At 42.2% G+C, this 24,764-nt stretch overlaps 1 protein-coding gene across 6 annotated transcripts in view; it reads right to left on the bottom strand.

Annotated features, from left to right (window-relative positions):
- Positions 1–24,764, bottom strand: part of rims2a (regulating synaptic membrane exocytosis 2a) — a 908,436-nt gene that overhangs the window by 268,471 nt on the left and 615,201 nt on the right. Inside the window, exons 23-26 of one of the 6 annotated variants that reach the window (XM_059646025.1) lie at positions 22,114–22,182; positions 18,877–18,948; positions 9,081–9,155; positions 146–223 (exon numbers count right to left, since the gene is read on the bottom strand). The exons of the other annotated variants lie outside the window; for them this stretch is intronic. Coding sequence (XP_059502008.1) covers positions 146–223; positions 9,081–9,155; positions 18,877–18,948; positions 22,114–22,182 — 294 coding nt within the window. The remainder of the gene's footprint in view (positions 1–145; positions 224–9,080; positions 9,156–18,876; positions 18,949–22,113; positions 22,183–24,764) is intronic. 6 annotated transcript variants of the gene reach the window in all.

The raw sequence follows: 24,764 nt of genomic DNA, 5'->3' as shown, positions 1-24,764 counted from the left end.
AAAAAAATATTTTTTGATTTCTCTGAACTTATTTCACAAGTTTTAGCATATCACCAAAACATACCACTATTAAATGTGTGTGGCATCAGTAGTCAGTTAATGAAAATTCACAAAGTAGTTAACACCAACTACCTAGGATCAATACCTCTTTTCCTCAGTTGGCTCAATCTGTTCAGCTTCTGAATGGGATTCATGGTCTGGCACCATTTCCACTGTCTCACTCCTATTGCAGTAAGAGCAACAGAAAAGAACAAAACAAACCACAAAATCTACATCACTGACACAATTAAAGGGAAATGTAATCTAACTAGAGGAGGATATGCAAACTAGACAGCAAAATATTCTAATTGGAACACAAGACAATGATCTACTTCCCATATATATTTTCCTAAAAAGAATGAGTTTTTAGAAAGTTGTTACTTAGTTAAGCAGCTATTTATCTGCAGTTGTTATATGCTGGAGGGCCACAATGACATTAATATAAATTCATTACAGCAGTTACTGTATTTCACCATATAATTCACTGTTGGAAACAGTCCACAGGACGTAGCCTCAGGAAAACAGGAGAAGTACTTTCATATTCACTGGAACAAACAGGAGTTGAGTCAGTTTTGCTGTTTCAGAAACAAAGGCTTCTGGTGACAAAACTTGTTCAAGCACTGAGGCCTCTGAGTTTTAAAACTTACCGTAACAATTTGGAATTGACAGGATGCAGAGATGGGCTGAGAGGTGGCAGATGGAGTTCAACCTGGATAAATGCGAGGTGATGCATTTTGGAAGGTCGAATTTGAAAGCTGAGTACAGGATTAAGGATAGGATTCTTGGCAGTGTGGAGGAACAGAGGGACCTTGGTGTGCAGATACATAGATCCCTTAAAATGGCCACCCAAGTGGACAGGGTTGTTAAGAAAGCATATGGTGTTTTGGCTTTCATTAACAGGGGGATTGAGTTTAAGAGTCGTGAGATCTTGTTGCAGCTCTATAAAGCTTTGGTTAGACCGCACTTGGAATACTGCGTCCAGTTCTGGTCGCCGTATTATAGGAAAGATGTGGATGCTTTGGAGAGGGTTCAGAGGAGGTTTACCAGGATGCTGCCTGGACTGGAGGGCTTATCTTATGAAGAGAGGTTGACTGAGCTTGGTCTCTTTTCATTGGAGAAAAGGAGGAGGAGAGGGGACCTAATTGAGGTATACAAGATAATGAGAGGCATAGATAGAGTTGATAGCCAGAGACTATTTCCCAGGGCAGAAATGGCTAGCACGAGGGGTCATAGTTTTAAGCTGGTTGGTGGAAAGTATAGAGCGGATGTCAGAGGCGGGTTCTTTACACAGAGAGTTGTGAGAGCATGGAATGCGTTGCCAGCAGCAGTTGTGGAAGCAAGGTCATTGGGGTCATTTAAGAGACTGCTGGACATGCATATGGTCACAGAAATTTGAGGGTGCATACATGAGGATCAATGGTCGGCACAACATTGTGGGCTGAAGGGCCTGTTCTGTGCTGTACTGTTCTATGTTCTATGGAATGTTGTGTTATTCATGCCTGTATTTTAAGATTATTTTCATACTTTATCAAACAAGTACTCGTATTTAAGTCTGCTTAGCACTACACGTGATGCACTTTTAAAGTTACAGATGATGCATAAAATGAAATGAAAAAGACAAATTAATGCTGGCTCATCTGTACAAAGTACTGCTGTAGGTGCTTCCTATTTTTCATCACTTTTTCATGGATGGGGCAACATTTAAAACATATCACAAATATTGGGATAGAAAAGCTTGAAGACAAGAATATTAACGTCACCTCATGGAACATTGCAAAAATCATGCAAAAATTGATCTTGGAGTTTTCTAGAGTTCAATAGATTTTCCTCATGGAAAAAAGCATTTTTCCTGGCAAAAGTATATATTTTTAAAATTTATTAATTTTATGGGATGTGGGTATCATTGGCTGACCAGTATTCATTGCCCTTGTGAAGGTGGTGATGAGCTGCCTTCTTGAGCCACTGCAATCTACCTGTGGGTTGACCCACAATGCTGTTAGAGAGGGGATTCCAGAATATTGACACAGTTACAGTGAAGGAAAGGCAATATATTTCCAAGGCAGCATTTTGAGTGGCTTGGAGGGAAACTTGAAGGTGATGGTGTTCTCTCATATTGGCTGCCCTCGTCCTTCTAGATGGAAGTGGCCATGGATTTGGCAGGTGCTGTTTGAGGATCTTTGGTGAATTTCTGCAGCGCATCTCATAGATAGAACAAAGTGTCGGTGCCAGATGCAGTGCCAATCAAGCAGGCTGCTTCACCTGGATTGTGTCAAGCTTCTGAGCGTTGTTGGTGCTGCACTCATCCAGGCAAGTGGGGAGTATCCCTTCACACTTCTGACTTGTGCCTTGCAGATAATGGATAGGCTTTGGGGAATCAGGTGGTGAGTTACTCGCCGCAGTATTCCTAGCCTCTGGCCTGCTCTTGTAATCACTGTGTTTATGTGGTAGTCCAGTTGAGTTTCTGATCAATGACAACCCCACAGGATGTTGATAGTGGGATATTCACTTCATTTATTAAAGATTACATTCCAAAATATTTTAAATTGGACATTATGAGAAATGCAATAACAATAATGTTTTCCCATTGAATATGTTGCAAGCTTAATCAACTCAATCCATTTGCAACACATGACAATTATTACATCCATTTAATGACATGCATAGGTTTCTGTCACATGCCAGCCCTTTAGTATGTTATAGCTGAAGGGTCTTTCCCCATTGCAACGGCTGTCCTAAGTATGTCCCTTAAAATCTAGACAGTTTCTGGAGGCCTGTAAAAGTCTTCTCAAAACATTATCAAAAATTGCCAAGGTTTCAGGAGCAGGGTAATAAGGATCCATAGCCAGGATAAAAGGAAAAGTACAGGTCCTGTTATGTGTCAACAGAAAACCAACAGTGCAGTCTCACACTTAGTCTCTGCTTTGGTGGTTGCTGAAAGTGAGATGATGTGGGATCTTACTATGTTGTTACACAGCACGTAAGTCAGTATTGCAGCAAAATGCTGCTGCCTTGGTTTGAGCCACTATAGACTGTTCATGTCTACATATATATAAGTAGAAAGTATTGTGGCAGCAACAGTATGTCCTGAAAGAGTTTGGCATCTTACTATCAACAAACTGAAATAGGAAAAAGCAGGTCAGTTCCCAAGTGAGTTTGTCAACCTTCCAGCATAAAAGAAAGTTCGGCATTCTCATCTCATTCTGACATGATCAGGAGTCCGTTGTTGAAGCATTCATTAGCAAAACGTTTCCACTAATACATCTATCAATGTGAAGTATGTTGCCTTTCTTTGTAAATGTTGATATGCAGGTAAAGGGCACAGAGCACGTCATGCATTACCTAGTCTTGTTGATAGCCTTTCATTGGTACCTTTTACTTTTCAACACATCAATTTGTAGGATGTGTGTTGCCAAACTCTGTTACAAAAGTTTCAGACAGATCATCAATAGTGGACAACATCCACATCCTCGCACTTCATGTGGGCCACATTTAACAGATGGCTTTGAACATATTAGGGTGGAAAGTAGAATTTTGTTTAATAATTGAGTCAAGGCACTAACTCCCATTGTTGTCTGTGGGATCCATTGAATGGAAAAGGCATTGAGGGAGCATGGCTGGGTGGGCTGTTGGACTGCGTACAGCTCCTATCTTCTCCAAACCCGTGAACAACAGTGGTTAAAGCTCATAATGCATGTGCAGGGCAAAAAAATCCTCCCCCAACGCTTTATTCTCTATTGGCAGACCAATGAAAACCATCTTTCACCAATTACTCACAATTCAACCCCTTGGTTAAACACAGTGCTTTCCAAGTGATTTCTTTCCAAGCATCATGGTCAAGTTCTCCCTTCCCTCCCATCTAATCGAGCATAATATCCCTGACTCCGCAACCCCGCTCTTCCATGAAATCTTATCCAGGAACCTTAGTCTCCCATCTCTTACTCTACTGACCATGTTTCGAACACCTGACCATGTTTCAAATACTGGACCACTCTTTACCTGAGTCTCAATATGCTGCCACTATCACATGCCCCCACAACACCCTGCTGAGCCTATTCAGCCCTTTGAGCTTGCTCCACCATTTAACCAGATCCCAGTTGATCATGTACGTCATGTTATTTTTCAAATATTCTCTCCATATCCCTTGATGTCATAGGCATTGAGAGGTGTATCATTTTGTGTCTGGAACGTGCTCAATGACTAAGGTCCTACAGCCTTTACTATTACCTAATGTCATTACACCAATGAGCAGCATTCTATTCCAATTCCCACACATCTACACACCACTGGACTGACACCTGTAGATAGAAACTAGATGCCAAGATTCCCAACATGAAAGTCAGGATGCAACTCCAGCTTGCTCATACGGACTGTCATCAGTGACACTAGGCACCATTATCTTAGGGCACATTCTATGGACAGCAATCACACGTACCCCACGTCCATGTGCTTTGATATACAACAGATACTAGCCTCACCACATCATCATGGCATATCTCTGATCCACTTATAATACTTTGTTACAATTGACAGTTGCATAATGTGTAGGTACACTTGACAAAGGGGCTGAACTCCAAAAGCTTGTGTAAATTCAAGTAAACCTGTTGGATTATTATCTGGTATCGTGTGACTTCTTACCTTGATGGCTGCACTTTGAAGGGTAGCTGTACCTTGCATTGCAATGCAGTTTGAAGGATACGTTACATGCATTGACAGACAACAAACCCATTCTGAACCAGGCTGCATCTCAGATTTCCTCATGCACTCACTTTGTGATGGTCGCAGCATCCCTGTCCTACCTTGTCTTTTTGTGCGTTGTCCCACTCACTGGCAAAAGGCACATGGTACTTCCATCTTGACTTGCATTTTAATAGTGACAAAACCTAGCAGTTTGTTATGGATGTCAGTCATTAATAAAAAGGAATGAAAACCATATGCCAGCAGCTTACATGATAAACACAGTGCATGTGCTTCAACTGAATGTCCATATCTCAAAGTCTAAGCCTCTTCAGTTTAGGGTTTCCTCACAGTAAGTCCAGGACAGCCTCTGATATCACTACAGAAGCTTGACATAGTCTTTTGGCAAAATGGGGCACTCAGAGTCAAAATGCTCTCCTTGTGAAGTGTGAGGAGCCTAATGTCAAGCATCTATTTTGAATCTTTCTGGGCTTATTCTGGGTTGCTTTTTCCTGAAATCAAACAAAGGGAGGAACTAAGTGAGATGAAAGTGACTGGCCACAGCTATTGGTGCTGGTGCACGTGGAAGAAGAGTGTCTGAGTGGGTAAGTAAGTGGTTCAGAGGCCATGCAGGGCTACTAGTCTGGGGATGGATTCATGTAGATGGAAGTGAGTGAAGGAAGCACATGTAACAGTGAGACTAGTAGTGCGTGAGCTATGGTAGGAGGCTGGTGCAGCAGCAGAGAATACAGTGAATGTGAAGTCAGAGACAGAAGGTGGGAGAGCGAAAAAGGTAACTTTCTTTCTACAGTAGTGGGTGTTTCCCCAGACTATTGAGACTTCCCTGACTTAATACCAGGCTGACACTATCTGGTATTAGGAACTCCTCTGTTGGTCCTGGGCGAAGACACCCCTCCTCTGCAATGAGTTGACCAATAAGGCCTCCAGGTTTTCTTTTGCAAGGCAGTGTCCAAACTTCACTCACCTGCTAGGTCAGGGGTAAATGTTGAGCCATGCATGGGATCTCCTGCCAGTGCTTGACATGGTTCACAATGCCTTTTAAGGGTAGTGTTGGTTCTAGGAACCCCAGGATTTTCCAGCAAATGTGAATTCTCACCTACAATGAGTGGGAGAATCAGGCTAGCATCAAATGAGCAAGGCACCATAGGGGCATGGTACAAAGTTCATGAGTTAAGTTTGGGATGATAGTGCAATGAAATCAGCTAGGCCTCGCAGAAAGAAACCCTCCATCAAACCTGATGAAAATAATACAGCTGATTTCTGGTAAGATATAGTCCTTTGCTCACTTTGTTTCTAGGTTTTTCCAGCCAGGAGGAGGATGCCTACTGTACCCATCTTCTCACGTTTATCCCATAAGAATTCTGTAGGTTTCACCCATTATTCTTTGAAACTATAGAGAATACAGGCCCAGTTTTCTCAATTTCTCCACAAAAGAAAATCCTTTCTTCCCAGGGACTAGAGTGATGAACTTCTGCTTCATGTCTTCTATGGCAAGTATATCCCGCCTTCAATCAGGAGACCAAAACTGTAACCAGCACACCAGGTGAGGTCTCACCAAAGGCCTATATAGCTGTATCAGTCTCCTGCTCTCACCCATCCACAGAATATCAATCAGCTCTCCTCAAGCTTGAATCCCTTGCGTACAAGCCCCAACCAGTCCCTCAGCAAATCACCAGCCCTCCAAAGCCTCAAACACCTTCCCATCTCTGACTCTCATTCACCCATAGCCCAACAATTCCACCCCCTGACCCCCAGTTGTTTATTTGCACTCTACCCAGACCCAGGTTCCTGTCCCCACGCAACCCCAACCACCTGCTAAAAATCCAATGATCCATCCTGAACCCCAACCCCAATTCCCTTTGCTTGCTTCACAGCCGAGTCCTCCTAAGTCCTAACTGCCAGCTCACACTGCAGTCCAAATCATTTGGCTCCCTAATTTTCCCTGCAGGTCTGTCTGAGACGTAGTCCCTGCCAGTTTTAAGTCAGCATGTGAGAGATTGATTATCCTAGGCATCCATCATAATTTGCCACCCTTTTTCATCTCTTATTGCATATCATAAAAAAGCTGCTCACTTCTGAGTATGATTTTGATTTTCGAAAGTCCACCCAGTCACAATAAAACCTCAGTGCAGGTGTTTACTATGGGACATTGAGCAGGAATTCAGACCATAAGATTCTGTGACTCTACCCTCTGCAAATCAGGATCCTAAGAAGTGGGAAATTTGGCCCATCAGGTCCAAGAATTTTAATAGTAATCCCTGGATTATTTGAAGACACCTTCATTTTTTTTGTCTGACTTGGCTGTTTATTTTACTTTGCATGCTGCCTGTAATTTCTACAGGGAGTTTCCTGATCTCCCCTACAAATTCAGTGGAACATTAGTGAAAATGACAGAATTCAAAATTGTTTGAAATGAATCTTTTATCCCTCTTGTTACAGATTCTGCGAATGTCTGGGGAATTCCCTTCTTAAACCTCCCTCTTTTTCAAAAACCTGAAAGAGCTGCAGATACTAGAAATCTGGGACAAAATTAGAAATTGCTGGAAAATCTCGGCAGATGTGTGGAGGAAAATCAGAGTCAATGTTTTGGGTCCAATGACCCTTCTCCAGAATTGATGGTAGCTTGGAAAAGGATGGTTTTTATACAGAAGATGGGGTGGGGCAATGAATGTAAACGATAGGTGGAGATAGAGCCCAAAGAGAGAGAGAAAAATATTTGGACAGACAAAGTAGTTGTTAAAGGTCAGTCTGGAGGAATGAATGGCTATCAGTGGAGACTATTAGTGACTAACAATGGGTAGCATGTGGTAGTAACCCACATGATGCCAAAACCTGGTGTATGGGAGTGGGAGAAAGCACTAGGAAAGGTGCTCATGCCCTAAATCTGTTGAACTCAATGTTAAGTCCAGAGGCTGCAGGGTTCCTAAGAAGAAAATACAGTGCTGCTCTTCCAGTTTGTGCTGAACTTCATCCACAGTACTCTACACTGTCTACGGTATTCACTGCACACAGTGTGGTCTCCTATATATTGGGAAAATGAAGCACAGACTGGGTGATACTTCACTAAACACTTCCAGTCTGCCCACAAAAAAAGACCCCAAGTTTCCAGTTACTGGTCCTTTCAGCACATCACAATGTTCTTTGACCGATATCTGTATCTCAGGCTTGCTGCAGTGCTCCAATGAAACTCAGCCGAAGCTGAAAAAACAGCAACACATTTCCTGCCTGGGAACTCATCACCTTCTTCAAATAATCGAGAAAACTTTTTACCCTCCTTTTTTTGTTAACAGGAGGAGGTCGTCGCTGGCTAGGCAGCATTTATTGACCATCCCTAATTGCCCAGAGGGCAGTTCAGAGTCAATGACATTGCAAGATAATAAAATGTGAGGCTGGATGAACACAGCAGGCCAAGCAGCATCTCAGGAGCACAAAAACTGACGTTTTGGGCCTAGACCCTTCATCCTGAGATGCTGCTTGGCCTGTGTTCATCCAGCCTCACATTTTATTATCTTGGATTCTCCAGCATCTGCAGTTCCCATTATCTCTCAATGACATTGCTGTGGGTTTGGAGTCACATGTAGGCCAGACCAGGTAAGGATGGCAGTTTCCTTCCCTAAGTGAACCAGATGGGTTTCACCCCTCAACTGACAACGGATTCATGGCCATCATGAAGTTCTTAATTCCAGATTTTTTTTATTGAATACACATTTCGCTACCTGCTGTGTTGGAATTCGAACCCAGGTCCTTAGAATGTTATCCAGGTTTCTGGATTAACGGCCCAGCAATAATGCCACTAGGTCATTTGCCTCTGCTATGATCACCCTATTATGACCCCTCCTAATGTCTCCTTTTTCTCAGAAGCCATTTCTATTTCTCTATGATGTTTACAGAAATAATTGGTATTTAAGGAATTTGAGTGAGTATTGCTGAAAAAATACACACTTTGTTAAAAAATATCAATGAGCAAATAGTTAAACAAAAATTATTCAGTGTCAAGACCTACAAACTGCACAGTCAAATACAAAAGCATAATTGCAATTCATCAGGTTAATGTACCAATTCAATTTTCTCATGTATATGTCAATCGGACACTGATTATGCAGGTTAAGTTGACAGGTAGAGCTAGTGAGATTTATGCATTACTGTCAAAAGAGTCTTCTATGGATTGTGACACATTAATTAAAAGAGATTTAATGCATATGAGTTAGATCCTGAGACATAATGGGAATAGTTTTGGAACTTTAAGAAACACAACATGTCCAGCATACAGCAACAGAGATAGAACTTCAAGTTATCTAATTACATTAAGGTGGTGATATGGAGCTGGCTAATTTGACCTAAGGTACCTGTCAGTGTCAGTGGAAGGTTGCTGGATTTCTATCCTTGGGCAAGCTGCTCTTCTGTGTGCTAAAGAAATCTGGCTGTTTAGTCAATAAATAAAATGAGACACACTGTTAGCACAAAACGAATACAAACTTACTTACGTAGCAAAATGGGCTTTCAATTTCTTTACATATGGTATGAGAAAAAGGATTATCTTTTTAAAAACTGTTAACCTTCATGAATGAATTAATTGAACAGCTGAAATCACTTTTTTTGTAAGAAGTCAATACTTATTCTATTGCATTTTAAATTGAAATACAGTTGCGTAGAATATAGCAAGTTATCGGATACTAATTAACTGATAAGTTATTTTCCATCAAACTTGACTTTTAGATGTCTCATTAAAGAGTGCTGCAACAGAACAACATTTCATGGTACAGATATGTCATTATCGCCATCTCAGCTGGTTTGACATGAGGTAGGCCAGAAAGGTAATAATTGTAAAGAGTAGGAGTAAAATCAAGAGGGCAGACCAATTTCTTCATCTTGTGGAATGATACAAAAACAATGCTGCTTCATCCTGGAAGCAACTTATCTTAGACCTACTGATTGTGACCTTCTGCTTGGAACAATAGAAGGTGGGAATTGGTTTTTGTTTTAAAAAGAAAAAAACTAAGATGAAAATTTACAGTGCTGATGATAAATGGAATTTTATTCACGTAATTAATATTACTCAATACTCAAGTTTTGCTGCTAAGCAAAAATATTACGCCATTGTTTAGTATGACATTTCTGTATAAGACGACCATCTGAAAAATTAATCTTACTTCAGCTCTGCATGCAGTTGACACAGATACAATGCTGCATGAGTAACTCTTTCAAAATGATTACAAGGTGGCATCTTCCTTCATTACAATTTCAGTAATTGCCAATATTGTTTGCTTTTCTTGGTGAAATAATGCATGGTCATGGTTAGTACCAGGTTTCTCAAAGGGATTGTAGAAACTCTCACCAAGTTGTATACCTTATCACTATTATGCCGTTCTTATCAAATAGGTTGAATTATTAGTAAATGCTTAACTAACAAATATGTGAAATGGTGCAGTTCAATACTAGCAAAAACTGAGGATGCTTATTTCTTGATAATAAAGTGTGAAGCTGGATGAACACAGCAGGCCAAGCAGCATCTCAGGAGCACAAAAGCTGACGTTTCGGGCCTAGACCCTTCTCTCTCTGATGGTGCTCCTGAGATGCTGCTTGGCCTGCTGTGTTCATCCAGCTTCACACTTTATTATCTTGGATTCTCCAGCATCTGCAGTTCCCATTATCAGTGATGCTTATTTCTTTCTCTGTGTTCCTATTCCAATTATCTCCTGAATGTGTTAAGAGGATTGTGCTTCCACAAGCATCAGGCTTCCTCCACTATTTCACTTAAGGAGGCATTCTTCATGAGGGAATCCAGAGGGTCAATGTTACAAGGTTGGTTGTTTAGCTTTTGATGTTAATGTGCCACCCTGCTCCCTGGCCAACATCTGTGTCTCTGGTTTGCTGTTGGGCTTTCCAGCGAAGCCCAACACAAGCTGGAGGAACAACACCTCATTTTTCACTTGGGGACCCTATGGCCCTCCGGGCTCAATATGGAGTTCAATAATTTTAGGACCTAAATTCTCCCACATCCCAGCCCCCGACCCCACACACCAAGCCTTGTTACCACATAGCCTGCCATTACACACCCCTGTTCTTAGTCGCTAGCAGTCCCCAATAACAACTCTTCACCCTCCCAGTCTGATCGTTAGCAACTCTTCTGTCTGTACAACTGTCTTTCTCTGTTTTTGGGCTCTATCCTTTTATTTACGTCCAACCCCAACCACCTCTCTATTTTCTGCATATAAACTGACATTTTCCCATCAGTTTTGAGGAAGGGTCACCGGACCCGAAACACTAACCTGTTTTTTTCCTTCACAGATGCTGCCAAACCTGCTGAGCTTGTTGAGCAACTTTGTTTTTAATCCTGATGTACAGCATCTGCAGTTCTTTCTGTTTTTATCACAGGAAACTATAGGTTTATTAGCCTGAACTTGGTTTGTTGCAAGATTTCAGAGTTCATTATTGAGGCTGAGATTGTGGAGGACCTGGAAGCGCATGCAAAATAGGGCTGAGTCAGAATCATTGCCTCATTCTCTGACCCAAGGGGAGGTCATGCCTGACAAATCTGTTACAGCTCTTTGAGAAGATAATGTGCAAGTTAGATAAAACAGAGCCAGTGGATATGATCCCCTGGTTTTCCAGAAGGTCTTTGACAAGGTGGCAGACAGGAGGCTGCTAAATAGGACAAGAGGTCATGGTGTGAGGGGCAAGACAATAGCATGAATTGAGTATTGGCTGACTGGCAGAAGGCAGAAAGTAGGGATAAAGAGGTCTTTCTCAAGATGGCAGCTGGTGACTAGTGGAGTTTCACAGGGATGCCAGTTGGTCCACAACGATTCATGCTATTTATTAACAATCTCGATGAAGGAAGTAAGAGCATTGTTGCTAAGTTTGCAGTTGATACAAAAATAGGTGGAGGGACAGCTAGAGTTGAAGAAATGGGAAGTCTGCAAAAGGTCTAGGATAGGCTAGGAAAGTGGGCAAAGAAATGGCAGATGTTGAAACAATGTAAGGTTATACACTTTGGTCGTCAGAATATACACATAGATTATTTTCTAAATGAGGAAAGGCTTCAGATATCTGAAGCATAAAGGGACTTGGGAGACCGAGTTCAGAATTTTCTTAAGGTTAACATGCAGGTTCAGGTGGCAGTTAGGATAGGAAATGCAATATAGGCATTCACTTCATGACGGCTAGAATACAAGAATTGAGATGTACTGCTGAGGCTACATAGAGTCGTGATCGGACCATATTTGGAATATTGTGAGAAGTTTTGGGTCCTGTGTCTGAACAGGGATGTGTTGGCATTGGAGAAATTCAGAGGAGGTTGACAAGAATGATCGCTGGACATGAAAGGCTTGTCTTGTGAGGAATGGTTGAGAACTCTAGGTCAGTACTCAATTGAGCTCAGAAGGATCAAGGAGATCTTATTGGAACTTACAGGATATTGGATACAGTGGACTTGGAAAAGATGTTTCCACTAGGAGTGACTGGGACCTGGGGTCATAGCCTCAGAGTGAAGGGACTTTCGTACTGAGATGGGGAGAAATTTACTCAGCCAGAGTGTGGTTTACCTGGAGAACTTTGCTGCAGAAAACTCTGGAGGTCAAGTCATTCAGTGTGCTTGAGAGAGAGATAGCTAGGTTCTTGACTGGTAAAAAGATCAAGGATTACAGGGAGAAGGCAGGAGAATGATGCTGAGAAACACATCAGCCATGATCGATTGGAGGATAAAACTCGATGGGTTGAATAGCCTAATTCTGCTTAGATATATTATGGTATTATGGACTACAATAGTGTAGGGGACAAATCAAAATATGTGGGAGACACAATACAGCATGGATGGGTAAGGGGGCTGTCGTTGACAGTGAGCAGGGCTTTGACTTCCAGGGAGGGACAGCGAACTATGTTCACCTCATATAGTTCAGTAAGTGAGGTGTGGACAGTTGCAGATGGAGAGGTGCAGATTCAGATTGGGTGGGGTCTTGAAGAATTGCCTATAGAGTTGAGAGAGAGGACCATGTGGAAAGGATTGATGATGTTTGGGGGGCTCTCTTATAAGTGGAGGAGGAACCTGGATGTCACTGCCAGAGGAGCCATTTTTGCCTTCCACGGTCCTGTAAATGACACATGCACAATGGAAGTGAAAATGGCTGTGCTCACACCCACAGTGAGAGGGGTGGGGAAATCTGCAAGTTATACTTATGTGGAGCCCTTCAAAAGGACAACAGCAGGAGATACACACCAAGGCACTGAGGACAAAATACATCAGAGAGCTTAATATTCTTTGTGACCCACCGGCATTAGTCTCCTTCGTGCTTCCCAACTCTTTGATACAAGACATTCTGATCATTTCCTGCCAGCGAACAGCTTAACACTACTGATACCGTTGATTAAATAGCACTGTTGGTACAACTGGGAAGATGAAGTCTTGTTGCCAAAATTGCAGGCTCTTGATTCTCACTCATTTCCTGTTCCTGACGCAGCAGCTGCTGGCTCTACATCTTTGTCATTGGAACAAGTAATAAACATGGGAGATTAAGTATCTTCAAGGAAGCGTTTAGGCTAAACAGAGGGTTGCACAATTAGTTGACAATGAGGAGTATACAGACATATTTACAAACGTGACAACTGATTTACATTAAAGCATCAGCTGTACCATCAGGAGGCCACAGAAGGTCCCTAGATCCATAGATGTAGAGGGAGCTGACCAGTAATGGAGCATGTTGGCCTTGCAGATTTAGTTTGCTGACCTCAAAGCATTTGTAGCTAGAGGGCCCAGACATGCTGTATGTGTCCTTGTTAGAGATGTGCACCCTCATTTGGTCTTTCACAGGGCTGAAGGTAGGATGCAAGGTGGAGGTGTGCGGTTGGGGGAGAGATAGGGGTGACGTGATGATTGGTGAGGGTAGGAATCACCTCTAGAATAACTGGAGAGGAGATTTTTGGGAGGTCCGTGTATGGTTCCTCCTCCAGCTGATGAGGCCCCAATTCCTTGTGAGGAAGGGACACCTGGAGTGAGGTTAAAGTCCATCACCCCTTGACACTTTTCTTTCTGAGCTGGGGAACAATGTTTGCAACAATAGAGTATAGTGTGTATATCTAGCAGACTCTGACATTGTAAGATCTGGCCGTCAGTGGCGGTTACCAACCTATCCACGGAAGCAGTCAGATGCTTGCATCTGATTGGCACCATGGATTCCCATGGTGCGGTTGCAGTCTGGCAAATGTTTTGCAACAGTGTCTATTGCCCCCAACAAACCTGCCTCCTGATCCTGTTTCAAACTGTGCATTTGGAAGATGTTCTTGTTTGTTGAAACCACATGGTCCTCTTCTGCCTAGAACTGTACAGGTGCCAGTCTCTGGCAGTGCTAGGAATTTCAACAGCCTGGGGCATTTATTGCTCAACCAGCTGTGGTGACATGCTCACCAGAAGGTACTCCTGATTTTAATCTAGAAAACATCTCTTCTGAATCTTTAGTATCTGGGTTGGTGCTGGAGGTTGGGTGCGTGAAGCAGCTTTGCTGGTTCTTCCTTTGTGATATCCATAGGCTCATGCTCAGATAGTGAAGAGAGCATGTTTTGTGGAGCTGCCCCTTGAATCTGGCCCATATCGACATGGAGCTGGTAGCCGCAAGATACAAAACAGAGAAAGTGCTGTGACCAAGGTCTAAAAGTTGCAGTACGTGAAAATGATATTGACCACAGAGTTAGTTGAGAGTTGCATGACAATGAAAAATGATTCTTACTTGGTTGACAAGTCATAGATGTGTCTCCTCAGGAGTGGCTCTAGTCCTTACTGGCAAGGGCCTAGGTCCTCTCCTCATAGGTGCAAACAGCTGAATGTGGGGCATCTCACAATCCACCTGGCCCCTTACAGCCCAAGTGTGGGTCATTTTTCCCTAGAATGAAACAATGGGGAGGATTGAGTGAGATGGAATTGAGTGGCACAGCTACTAATGCTGGCTCAAATGGGGAAAAGGCAGGGAATTATCCCAAAGGAGCTGTCAGGTTGCGCAGAGGCCAGACAGGATTAATGCTGTGGGGTATTTGTATGGGTGACAGTGACCAAGGAACGTCACTGCATGCAAATGCAAATACATAGGTAGTAGAGCATGAGCTCTGGTGGGAGGTCAGTATAGTTGCTGAAATGCCCCGAGTATGAGTTAGCTTGTGAAGCCAGAGGCACTTCACCCTGTCAAAACAGACAAGTTCATTGACACTCCTCATACACCGCTTGTTGTTTCTCCAAACTGTGGAGGCTGCACTGACCTGGATGGTTACCCAGAACCAAGCTAGCAGGGTCTTGTGGTTTGGTACTCCCTGCTGGTCCTGGGAAAAATGGGTCATCCCATTCACCACAATTCCACAGTCTTGCCGACAAAGCAGGGCATTCATTTGCCAATTTTTGCCAGTGCATCCACCAAAACGTGCACAGCCATGGAGGACAGTTCTGAAATGCAAGTAAATGTTTGGTGTGCAATGTAAAGATGATGCCAGTGCCAGGGAAATCAGCCTATTTCAGGACTTCCAGCCAATGGCAAGTTTCCCAGTTATGGCAAGTAGGAGAAGCCAATTAATACAAGAAAGCCACCTTGGGGATAGGTCAGTTAGTTAATGAGGCAAGTTTGGGATGATAGGTGTGAGAAAACTTGCTCGGCCTAATGGAGAGAAAAACTCTTCATGAAGTGCACTGAAAGTAGAACTAAGCCAAAATATGCTAAGATTTAGTGTTATTACCTTAACAAGGCAAATCTCTAGAAGTGACATTCAGTGGTTCATTCAAGGTAATTAAGGGACTTAGTAAAATCAATTACAGACATTCCAAATTACAAGAAGAAATCTGGTTATGCCACATCAACATGTCAAAACGCTGCACGTGCAAAAATAATAGAGATGACAGACACTGATGGCAAGGTAGAATGAAATGTAAACAATTATAAGACCATTATAATTATGCGGCCCCTTTCCGCATCTACCCTGTCAAGTCCCTCAGCATCTTGTATGTTTCAATAAGGACACCTGTCATTCTACTGAACCCCAATGAGTACAGGTCCAAACTATTCAAATAAAAATCGTCAGAACTGCAGATGCTGTACATCAGGAAGAAAATCAGAAGTTGCTGCAAAAGCTCAGCTGATCTGGCAGCACGTGTGAAGAAAAATCAGAGGGAACATTTCGGGTCTGGTGACCCTTCCTCAACACTTTCTCAGAGCCACTAACAAAAAACTTTTAGGCTTGACATAAACAGTAAGAAAACTGCATGGACAACAGATGCATGGAAAAGCTGCCATCAGAAATATCCTCAACACCTTTCCGATTTAGATGTATATTGCCGTTCCTTCTCTGTTACTGGGTAAAAATCCTAAAACTCTCTTTCCAACAGCATTATGAGGCTCTGTATGCCCAGAAGGCCACAGTAGTTCAAAGCTGCAGCTTATCACCATCTTCTGGAGGGCAATTAGCCATAGGCAATAAATGCTGTACCAGCTAGTGATATCCGTATTGCATTAATTTTTCTTTAAAATATGATTATTTGTTGACTTTTCAGAAGAACTGGTCTTACGTCTAAAGTAATTAAAAGTGCATGCCCTAGTTTCAAGTGTACTTAGTTCAGTGGGGGAATGGACGAAGTTCACATTTTGACTGACGTGAATACAACTTAAACAGGGATCATTTATCCTTGATGTTGTTACTGAACTAAAGCTGGTTTTGTTCTTAAAAACAGGCTGAACACTCAACAGCATATGAAATTTTGAACGGGTTTAATGAATGAGAATTTACTGTGTATCAAGTGTGTTTGAGCTCTATTAGCCTGTTAATATTTTTCCCCTGACAGCTTCCTATAATGGATACAAAGCATGTGACTATGGATGTGACAAGGACAGCAGAAATCAGGAGCTGGGGCATACAGGTTGGTTGAAGGATGACAAATTGTGGACTATCAAAGGTGGGGGAGAGGAAATGGGATTGTTGGTAAGCCAAGTAGAGGGCCCAGCATCTCAAAGTTACTGGGACAAAATTCTTGAAAAATGAGACATTATAACCAATCCACTAGGCTAGTTTGCCTGATTGACCTCTCTAATATATCTCAGGGGTCAATCTTTCAAAATTAATCTAGCCCCTGCCCCATCTCTCTCAAGCTAAAATTGCATGTCACTTATTACTTTATATCAAGGAAGCGCTACTGAATTTGACAATCCCTTGGTTTGAGCCAGTCACTTCAGAAAGAGAAATGTGGTTGAAAATGTTAAAGGAAGTTGAAAGGAGTAGTGGCAAATATTCAGTGTCCATGAGGAAGGTTAATGAAACACAGGCAGGAAGATTTTGCAGAAGGGCTGAGGCTGCCAATATAACGACAATTTAGGAAATAATCTGGCTGAGTGCTGCCAAGTGACTCAATGTAAATGTCTCTATTCTTCCCCACCATACTTTTAGAAACTAGCGTACATTCTGATATTTCCTTGATCATCCTTCGTGATACTTCCATAAAAGAGATGACCCATTATCTAGTGCTAAATCGAAGGCATCCAAGACAAGAACATCTATCCACCAGTCAGTCTGAAACTAACCAATGAGAAACCTAATTCTCTCCTCCCACAAGCATCTTTATAACTGATGTAACAAAAGTATTCCCTGGTAAATTTCCCAGAAGAAATTCTTATGAACGACAGCAAAGCATAGTTGCTGTTAAAGAAATGGAGAATAATAATACTTAAGAGTTGTAGTCTGCATTGACATGAACTTATCTTTAATTATCTGAAATACGAGGGAATAAATTGGCTCAGTTATTTTGCTAAAGTGTTTTCTCCATTTTTGGAATTGCCAATTCATTCTGCAAGAATCATTGACAAATAACATGAAAGATCAAGTGGATAGTGTACTTTTTCACATTGTGAAAAATGGGTCAAATGACTTTGAATTGATTTAATGCCAAATAACCACTTGTAACATTATTATTTCAAATGACTGACCACTGAGATTTGCAATAGGATGTTAAACACTAGGCCAGCATAAGAAAACTGATTGGAGAATAATTACTTAGTTGGAATAGATGTAGGGCAGTAATCTTGTCCCTGAGGTTACAATTATACATTACTGAAAGAGTGAATTGATGGTTCAGAAGTCACTTGAGCCTCTTGATGTTCCAGTCCATGTGTTATTCTATGTTGGAGAGGTTCTTGTCTCTGTTTACAGCACAATGGAGATTTTGCATTTTTTTGTTGTCTCAGTCTTCTGTTATGGCCTAATTTTCTGCATGATAATTTCTGATCTAACCTTATCACAGCAAAGCCTGGATGATTTGCAAAATAAAATGCAGAATAAGTTCAATTTTTCCAAGGGAGCCAGCTCTTGGACATAAATTTGAGAGGTGCTGAAAATGGTCTGAAATGGGCATTGTGATACAATCACATGCCCAAAGACATTACCTGGGGTTCACTCAGTCTTTGGACTTCAAAAACGTTTTGTAAAAACCTGGAGAGCTATAATAATTGGTGACTATCTCAAAGGAGCCTGGTTTAGACCTAAAGATATTTGTTTCACTTCGACCAAGCCAGCCGACAAGTATATCCTAGGGAGATTTGACATTAACAAGCCCAGGTTAGCAGTAGCCTACAGTATTATTGTTGAGTCAGGTAACAATAACAGAAACAGGATAAAATATTATATGTAAATAAGGCATCATAACTTAATTCTTCACCTTTCTCAAGTTGGACAAGACTTCTTGTGTAATGAAAGCAGGGTGACAATTAATATCATGAACCATGGTAAACATTGTACACACTTCATATCAAAAGTGTTCACAATCTCACTGCAAAATGGTAACATGATGGGAAGAATACATTTAATAAATCTAGAATGGTAACGCAACCATGTTCTCAAGAGTACCCTGTTTAATTTTTTGCAAGGTTTGTGGAAGAACAGCCACCAATGTGTAGGGATGATTCCCATGTTCCTTCTACTTCAATCCCAGGAAAGCTGTTCTCACCTTGCCCTTTGTATAAGTTACACAAATGAAAGCAGTCCACAAACATTAGAATTGATTCTCACAACACTTCACTATAACACTCCCTCACACTACATGAAGCATCCAATTTGCCAGAAGATTGGATGGGAGTCTATCATGCTAATGACAGACTCTGCTGGCCGACAGTACATCACTTGTCTTACCTATAGTGCTCTGGCGTTCCATTGACTACAGAATGATTAGACCATGCACTGTGACTTCCACCATTGTACCGTCTTCCGAAAAGCACAGTAGAATAAACTGAATGTTAGAAGCACACCACGTAATTCCTTCAGAGTAACAACATTTGACATTTCAGATAATATTCTATAATAAAGTGACAAACTGTTAGCTTCATTCCTGTTCCAACCACTGGGTATTGAATTGAATGTCCCTGTAACTGTCTGCTGGTAAACCCTACATCCTCACCTACCCATCTTTCATCCTATCCTTTGTCAACCCACCTGCCACTCTATCCCCTCACTTACTCACCTGGCATTCTAACCAATCACTCGAGCAGGCTACTCTAGCCCCTGGTCCACTTACCTTTTCATTGTAGCTCGTCAAAGTGTCTTTGGACTTTTAAGCCTCAGCACACAGCAGTTACTGCTATAAAATAGGGGATGTAAAATCAAAATCCCTGTACTGTGGAAGCAGGCTACTCAGCCCATCAAGATCATACATTTCTGAAACAACCTTTCTGAATCTATCCTGTCAAGTCCCCTGAGAACTTTGTATGTTTCAATGAGGATTGGACTTATTCTTCTGAACTCCAATGAGTACTGCCCTAAACTACAAAACCTCTTCTAATAAGAAAGTCCCAGCAAACCTTCTCTGGGCTGCCTCTGATGTCAGCATATCACACCTTAGATAAGGGACCAAAATTGCTCACAGTTTCAATCTCTGATCTACTACCTTATATATTTTAGTGAAACCTCTTTACTTTTATTAGTTTTCACTTAAAATCCCTCCACACCCAGGATCAAACTGGTGAACCTTCTAAGGTTCAAATTAGGTAGCAAGGTAAACCCTGGTAATCGCTCAGTGACATCTAGTGTGGGGGTCTGCTCACACAAATGGATACTCCATGGTTCACAAAAAGGCTTTCCATTGGTAATGGCCACTTAGGTAATATCATTGCCAATGGTTCTGCATGATCTCCCTAATATTCACCCAATCGTCAAGGCTTAACTGCCAAAACATAATATGTCTCCCCACCCAAGCTCCCTCACCTCTCTTTGAAATACCTTCACCTTGAAGCTACAGCAAGGGCTAACACTATCAGTGAATCTGCTGACGACCTAGGATTGATCTGGTAGTTATCATGTTAACCCTTAACTAGATGGAGACTCTGACAGTAACAGTTTAATTGGTCACTACAAGCAAACTATCATGTGTCCTTTTGCTGGCCAGCCCAGCAAAAGCTTCCAGTTCAGCTTCAGTTAACAGCAATTCACTATCACCATTTCATCCTGGGTGTTTACAATGGTGCACAATAAGTAGTAATATTTGTGTATATTTCCAGATCAAGCAAAACACTTATAATTTAATTCACAACATTTAAGGAATCAATAATACAGTAAATCTTGCAAGAAACAAATACAGAAAAACACTTCATATCTTGTATCAGAGACAGCAGGAACTGCAGATGCTGGAGAATATGAGATAACAAGGTGTAGAGCTGGGTGAAAACAGCAGACCAAGCAGCATCAGAGGAGCAGGAAGGATGACATTTCAGGCCTAGGAGCCTTTTTCACAAATGGGTGAGGGGCAGGGGGTTCTGAAATAAATAGGGAGAGGGGGGGAGGTGGACAGAAGACGTTTGGAGAAGATAGTGGAGAGGAGACAGACAGGTCAAAGAGGTGGGGGTGGAGCCGGTAAAGGTGAGTGTAGACGGGGAGTTAGGGAGGGAATAGGTCAGTCCAGGAAGGACAGACAGATCAAGGGGGGAGGATGAGGTTAGTAGCTACACCTGCCCCTGCACCTCCCCTCTCACCTCCATCCCAAACCCCAAGAAGACCTTCCACATCAAGCAGATGTGGGTGGGGCTTGAGGTGGCCGGAGGGGATAGGTGGGAGGGAGAACAGTTTAGGGAGATGAAGACGAGCCGGGCTGGTTTCGGGATGCGGTTGGGGGAGGGAAGATTTTGAAGCTTGTGAAGTGCACATTGATACCATTGTGCTACAGGGTTCCCAAGCGGAATATGAGTAGCTGTTCCTGCAACCTTCAGGTGGCATTGTTGTGGCTCTGCAGGAGGCCCAGGATAGACATGTCATCTGAGGAATGGGAGGGGGAGTTGAAATGGTTTGCGCCTGGAAGGTGCAGTTATTTAGTGCGAACCGAGCATACGTGTTCTGCAAAGCAGTCCCCACGCCTCCGCTTGGTTTCCCTGATGTAGAGAAGGCCACAACAGGAACAACAGGCACAGTATACCACATTAGCAGATGTGCAGATGAACATCTGCTTGATGTGGAAGGTCTTCTTGGGGTTTGGGATGGAGGTGAGAGGGGAGGTGCAGGGGCAGGTGTAGCACTTCCTGCGGTTGCAGGGGAAGGTGCCAGGTGTGGTGGGGCTGGAGGGGAGTGTGGAGCGGACAAGGGAGTCACAGAGAGAGTGGTCCCTCCAGAAAGCAGCGAAAGGTGGGGAGGGAAAAATGTTTTTGGTGGTGGAGTCGGATTGCAGATGGCGGAAGTTTCAGAGAATGATGCGTTGGTTCCAGAGGTTGGTGGGGTGGTACGTGAGGACGAGGGGGATTCTGTTTTAGTTGTTATTACGGGGGGGGGGGGGGGGGGGGGGGGGGGGGGGGGGGTGTGAGGGATGAGTTGTGGGAAAAGCAGGAGACACGATCGAGGGTGTTCTTGACCACTGATGGCAGGGGTGGGGGGGAAAGAATGTTACGGTTCTTGAAAAATGAGGACTTCTGAGATGTTCGGGAGTGGAATGCCTCTTCCTGAGAGCAGATGTGGTGGAGGTGAAGGAATTGGGAACAGGGGATGGCATTTTTGCAGGAAGGCGGATGGGAGGAGGTGTATTCTAGGTAGTTGCGGGAGTCGGTGAGCTTGAAATGGATATCCGTTTCCAGGTGGTTGCCAGAGATGGAAACAAGAGGTCCAGGAAGGAGAGAGAGGTATCAGAGATGGTCCAGATGAACTTAAGGTTGGGGTGGAAGGTGTTGGTGAAGTGGATAAACTGTTCAAGCTCCTCGTGAGTTGTACTTTCGTACTTTTCTTTTACAAACAATTCAGAAGTTAATTTTTAAAAACTGTTACAAATATTACTGTGTCATTGCTGCTAGGGTGTGCAGGAAGTTACAGGTATAACATAGTCACAACTTCCCAGCCATGGCCATCAGGTAGGTGAGACACTCTCTTTAAACATATGCAGCTTAAACTGTGATGTACCTGTCTGGATGATGGGCAGTGCCACCATCAAAGCAAACACTGGGTACTCTCCTCTGTTGCCTAATCCTCCTGATGGAGAAGTACAGAAACAAAGAAACAAGTGGCAATGCATTTTAAATGGACGCACACAAAGAAAAGTTATATGTAGCAAACATGATATAAGCATTAGATGATCAAAAACTGGAAGTTTTTAACACGTTTAATTGCCTACACATAAATATAGTACATAAGAAGCAGATTGCATTCAAATGTTTTTGCACAATTAAGTTATTAACAAATACTACAAGATATCTAACATTACACAGATTTTTTCCTTCACAGAAAGGATTATGAAAAATGACAAATGTTTAACCTGTAAATAATGTAAGCTTTTATATATGAACATATTTTCAACTGTGATTTGGGGTGAAATATCAGAAAATATCTGTCACTTCCCATATCTTGGAGGGAATTTATTCCAAAATCTGACATTGATTAATAGATACACCAACATATCCAATGTACTGGTTTAGAATATGGTGAATTGTGACATTAGGTCCAACAATATGCTCAAAACCAATAAGAAATTTGGTCAATTTGTGATGTTATATCAAGGCCTCAAAACATCAACATCACCTTAGAAAAGTATTGATCATGAAATGGAAAGACACAAACTGCTTAAAGATGGTGTTAAAACCCTTTAATAAGTAAAAACAGTCAGTCAGTCAGTGAGAAAGAATGCTGAAGGAAACAGGGTAGGGCTGGAACCAACAACAAACCATTACCAGCTGTTAACTGATGCCTGCATAGTAGGACAGTCTGAAGTCGAAGACAGAGCTCTTTAGACTACTGGGAACCCACATCAAACACTAACATATCAGACATAAACAGAGTCATTTCCAAGGAAGAAGTATCCTTGAGACAAAGGACTGCAGTTGGTATTGCTGGCTATTTCAATGGAGCTCAATGCAAGTCTGAGGAATGACACACCATCTTCGAATTAAGCATTTTATAGTTTTTGACTCTCGAGTGCAATACGGGATATGATCATTTCAGACCCCATTTTTGTTTGCTTTCTCTTGGCAAGTTTTGTTTTCACTTTCAATTTTCTCTTGCTTTTGGTTAGCAGCTATTCTTCATTCTGCCATTCGTACCTTCTCCAGATGAACCTGTTGCTTCTTTACATGTCCCACTCCCATTAGTCCTGTACTACCAACTCAATCGTTATTTAATTTGTTTGCCTTCTACCCAATTACAGAACTTCCTTTTTATCATATTTCCCCATGGTACTTGCTGAAAATGTGTTGAAGTTATAACCTGTCCCAGTTATGATGAAAGGCCAGAAACCTGAAAAACTGCATAGAATTCTGTCAAAATGAGAAGTTCTGACTTTGGAACACAAATCTGTGGCACGGCTGCATGATGAGTGCAGATGATGAGGAATTTTTCAAGGCTGACTCACAGGGAAGCAGGCAGGTGAGCTGGTGAAATACTTGCATGTCAGAAACAGATATCATATGTAAAGGGGAAGCAGCACCCTGCTGCAAACTAGTACAATGCAGGTCATTTTAGGGTTCAAACAGATCAGCTCTAGAGAACACTGACAGTAATGTTCATTGGACTTTTGTATTATAAAAGCTGAGCCCTTGTGGTGCAGTGGAGTGTCCCTATCCCTGAGTCAGAAGGTGCAGTTTCAAGGCTCATCTGCTCCAGGGATGCATCACAAAACATCTGAACAGATTAAAAATGCTTACATTTGTGGTTCTTGTGGCACAGAGACACTGTTCACACTGTGAAGAATGAAAGACCTAGGTTCAAGTCCCAAATGTTACAGACATGTATATTAAATTGTCTGAACAGATTGGTTAAAAATATCTAAGAGTTGAGTGTTTTCCCTGTGGGACAGTGGCTTCTGGACAGGGAGAGTTTCCAGAAGGGAAAGGTGAAAACTGATGTTTGCACTATATGATGAATTTACAATAAAACCTTTTTCAATTTTGGAAAGTCATATGCTGTTGAATTCACGATTTGTATATCAGAGTATAAAATATGGTTGCAGAGGTTTAAACTTGATCTCTTCAGATGTGAATACAAAGAAAGCATTCTTATTTCTAACAAGCGGCAAAGCTCCCAATAGATATTTAAAGTGAAATGGCTGAGTCGTACTGCACTATCATGAATGATGTCTATTCACTGTAGTTTTTGAACACAACCATAAAAGCAGTGGAAGAATAAAGCAGAGATGCAGATTGGGTCACTTCTCTAAGCAAGAAGCACAAAGGTATGGCTTTTGCTCTATCCTTACCAAGCAGGAGTAAAATAAGAAAAAGGGCAGAATCTTACAGGCATTGACTTGGACCATGGCAAGATGTGTGGCAGAAATAGTATAATAAGTCCATCAAAGCCCAACTCTCTGTAAGCAACTAACACCATCTTTTATGCTTTTACAAGTGGCATGGCAAGGTTGTCACAAGGGAGAGGCAATATGCCAACTGACATATGACTCCTCTACATCGGGGAAAACAAACAGAGGCTTGGGGGCTGCTTTGCGGAACACCTACACTCTGTTCACAACAAACAACTACACCTCCCAATCGCGAACCATTTCAATCCCCGCCCCCACAACTCCTCAGACGACATATCCATCCTGAGCCTCCTGCATTGCCACAATG

This window comes from Stegostoma tigrinum, chromosome 5 (assembly GCF_030684315.1).
Source record: "Stegostoma tigrinum isolate sSteTig4 chromosome 5, sSteTig4.hap1, whole genome shotgun sequence".
NCBI classification, from domain to species: domain Eukaryota; kingdom Metazoa; phylum Chordata; class Chondrichthyes; order Orectolobiformes; family Stegostomatidae; genus Stegostoma; species Stegostoma tigrinum.
This window is presented reverse-complemented; position numbering and strand designations above follow the sequence as displayed.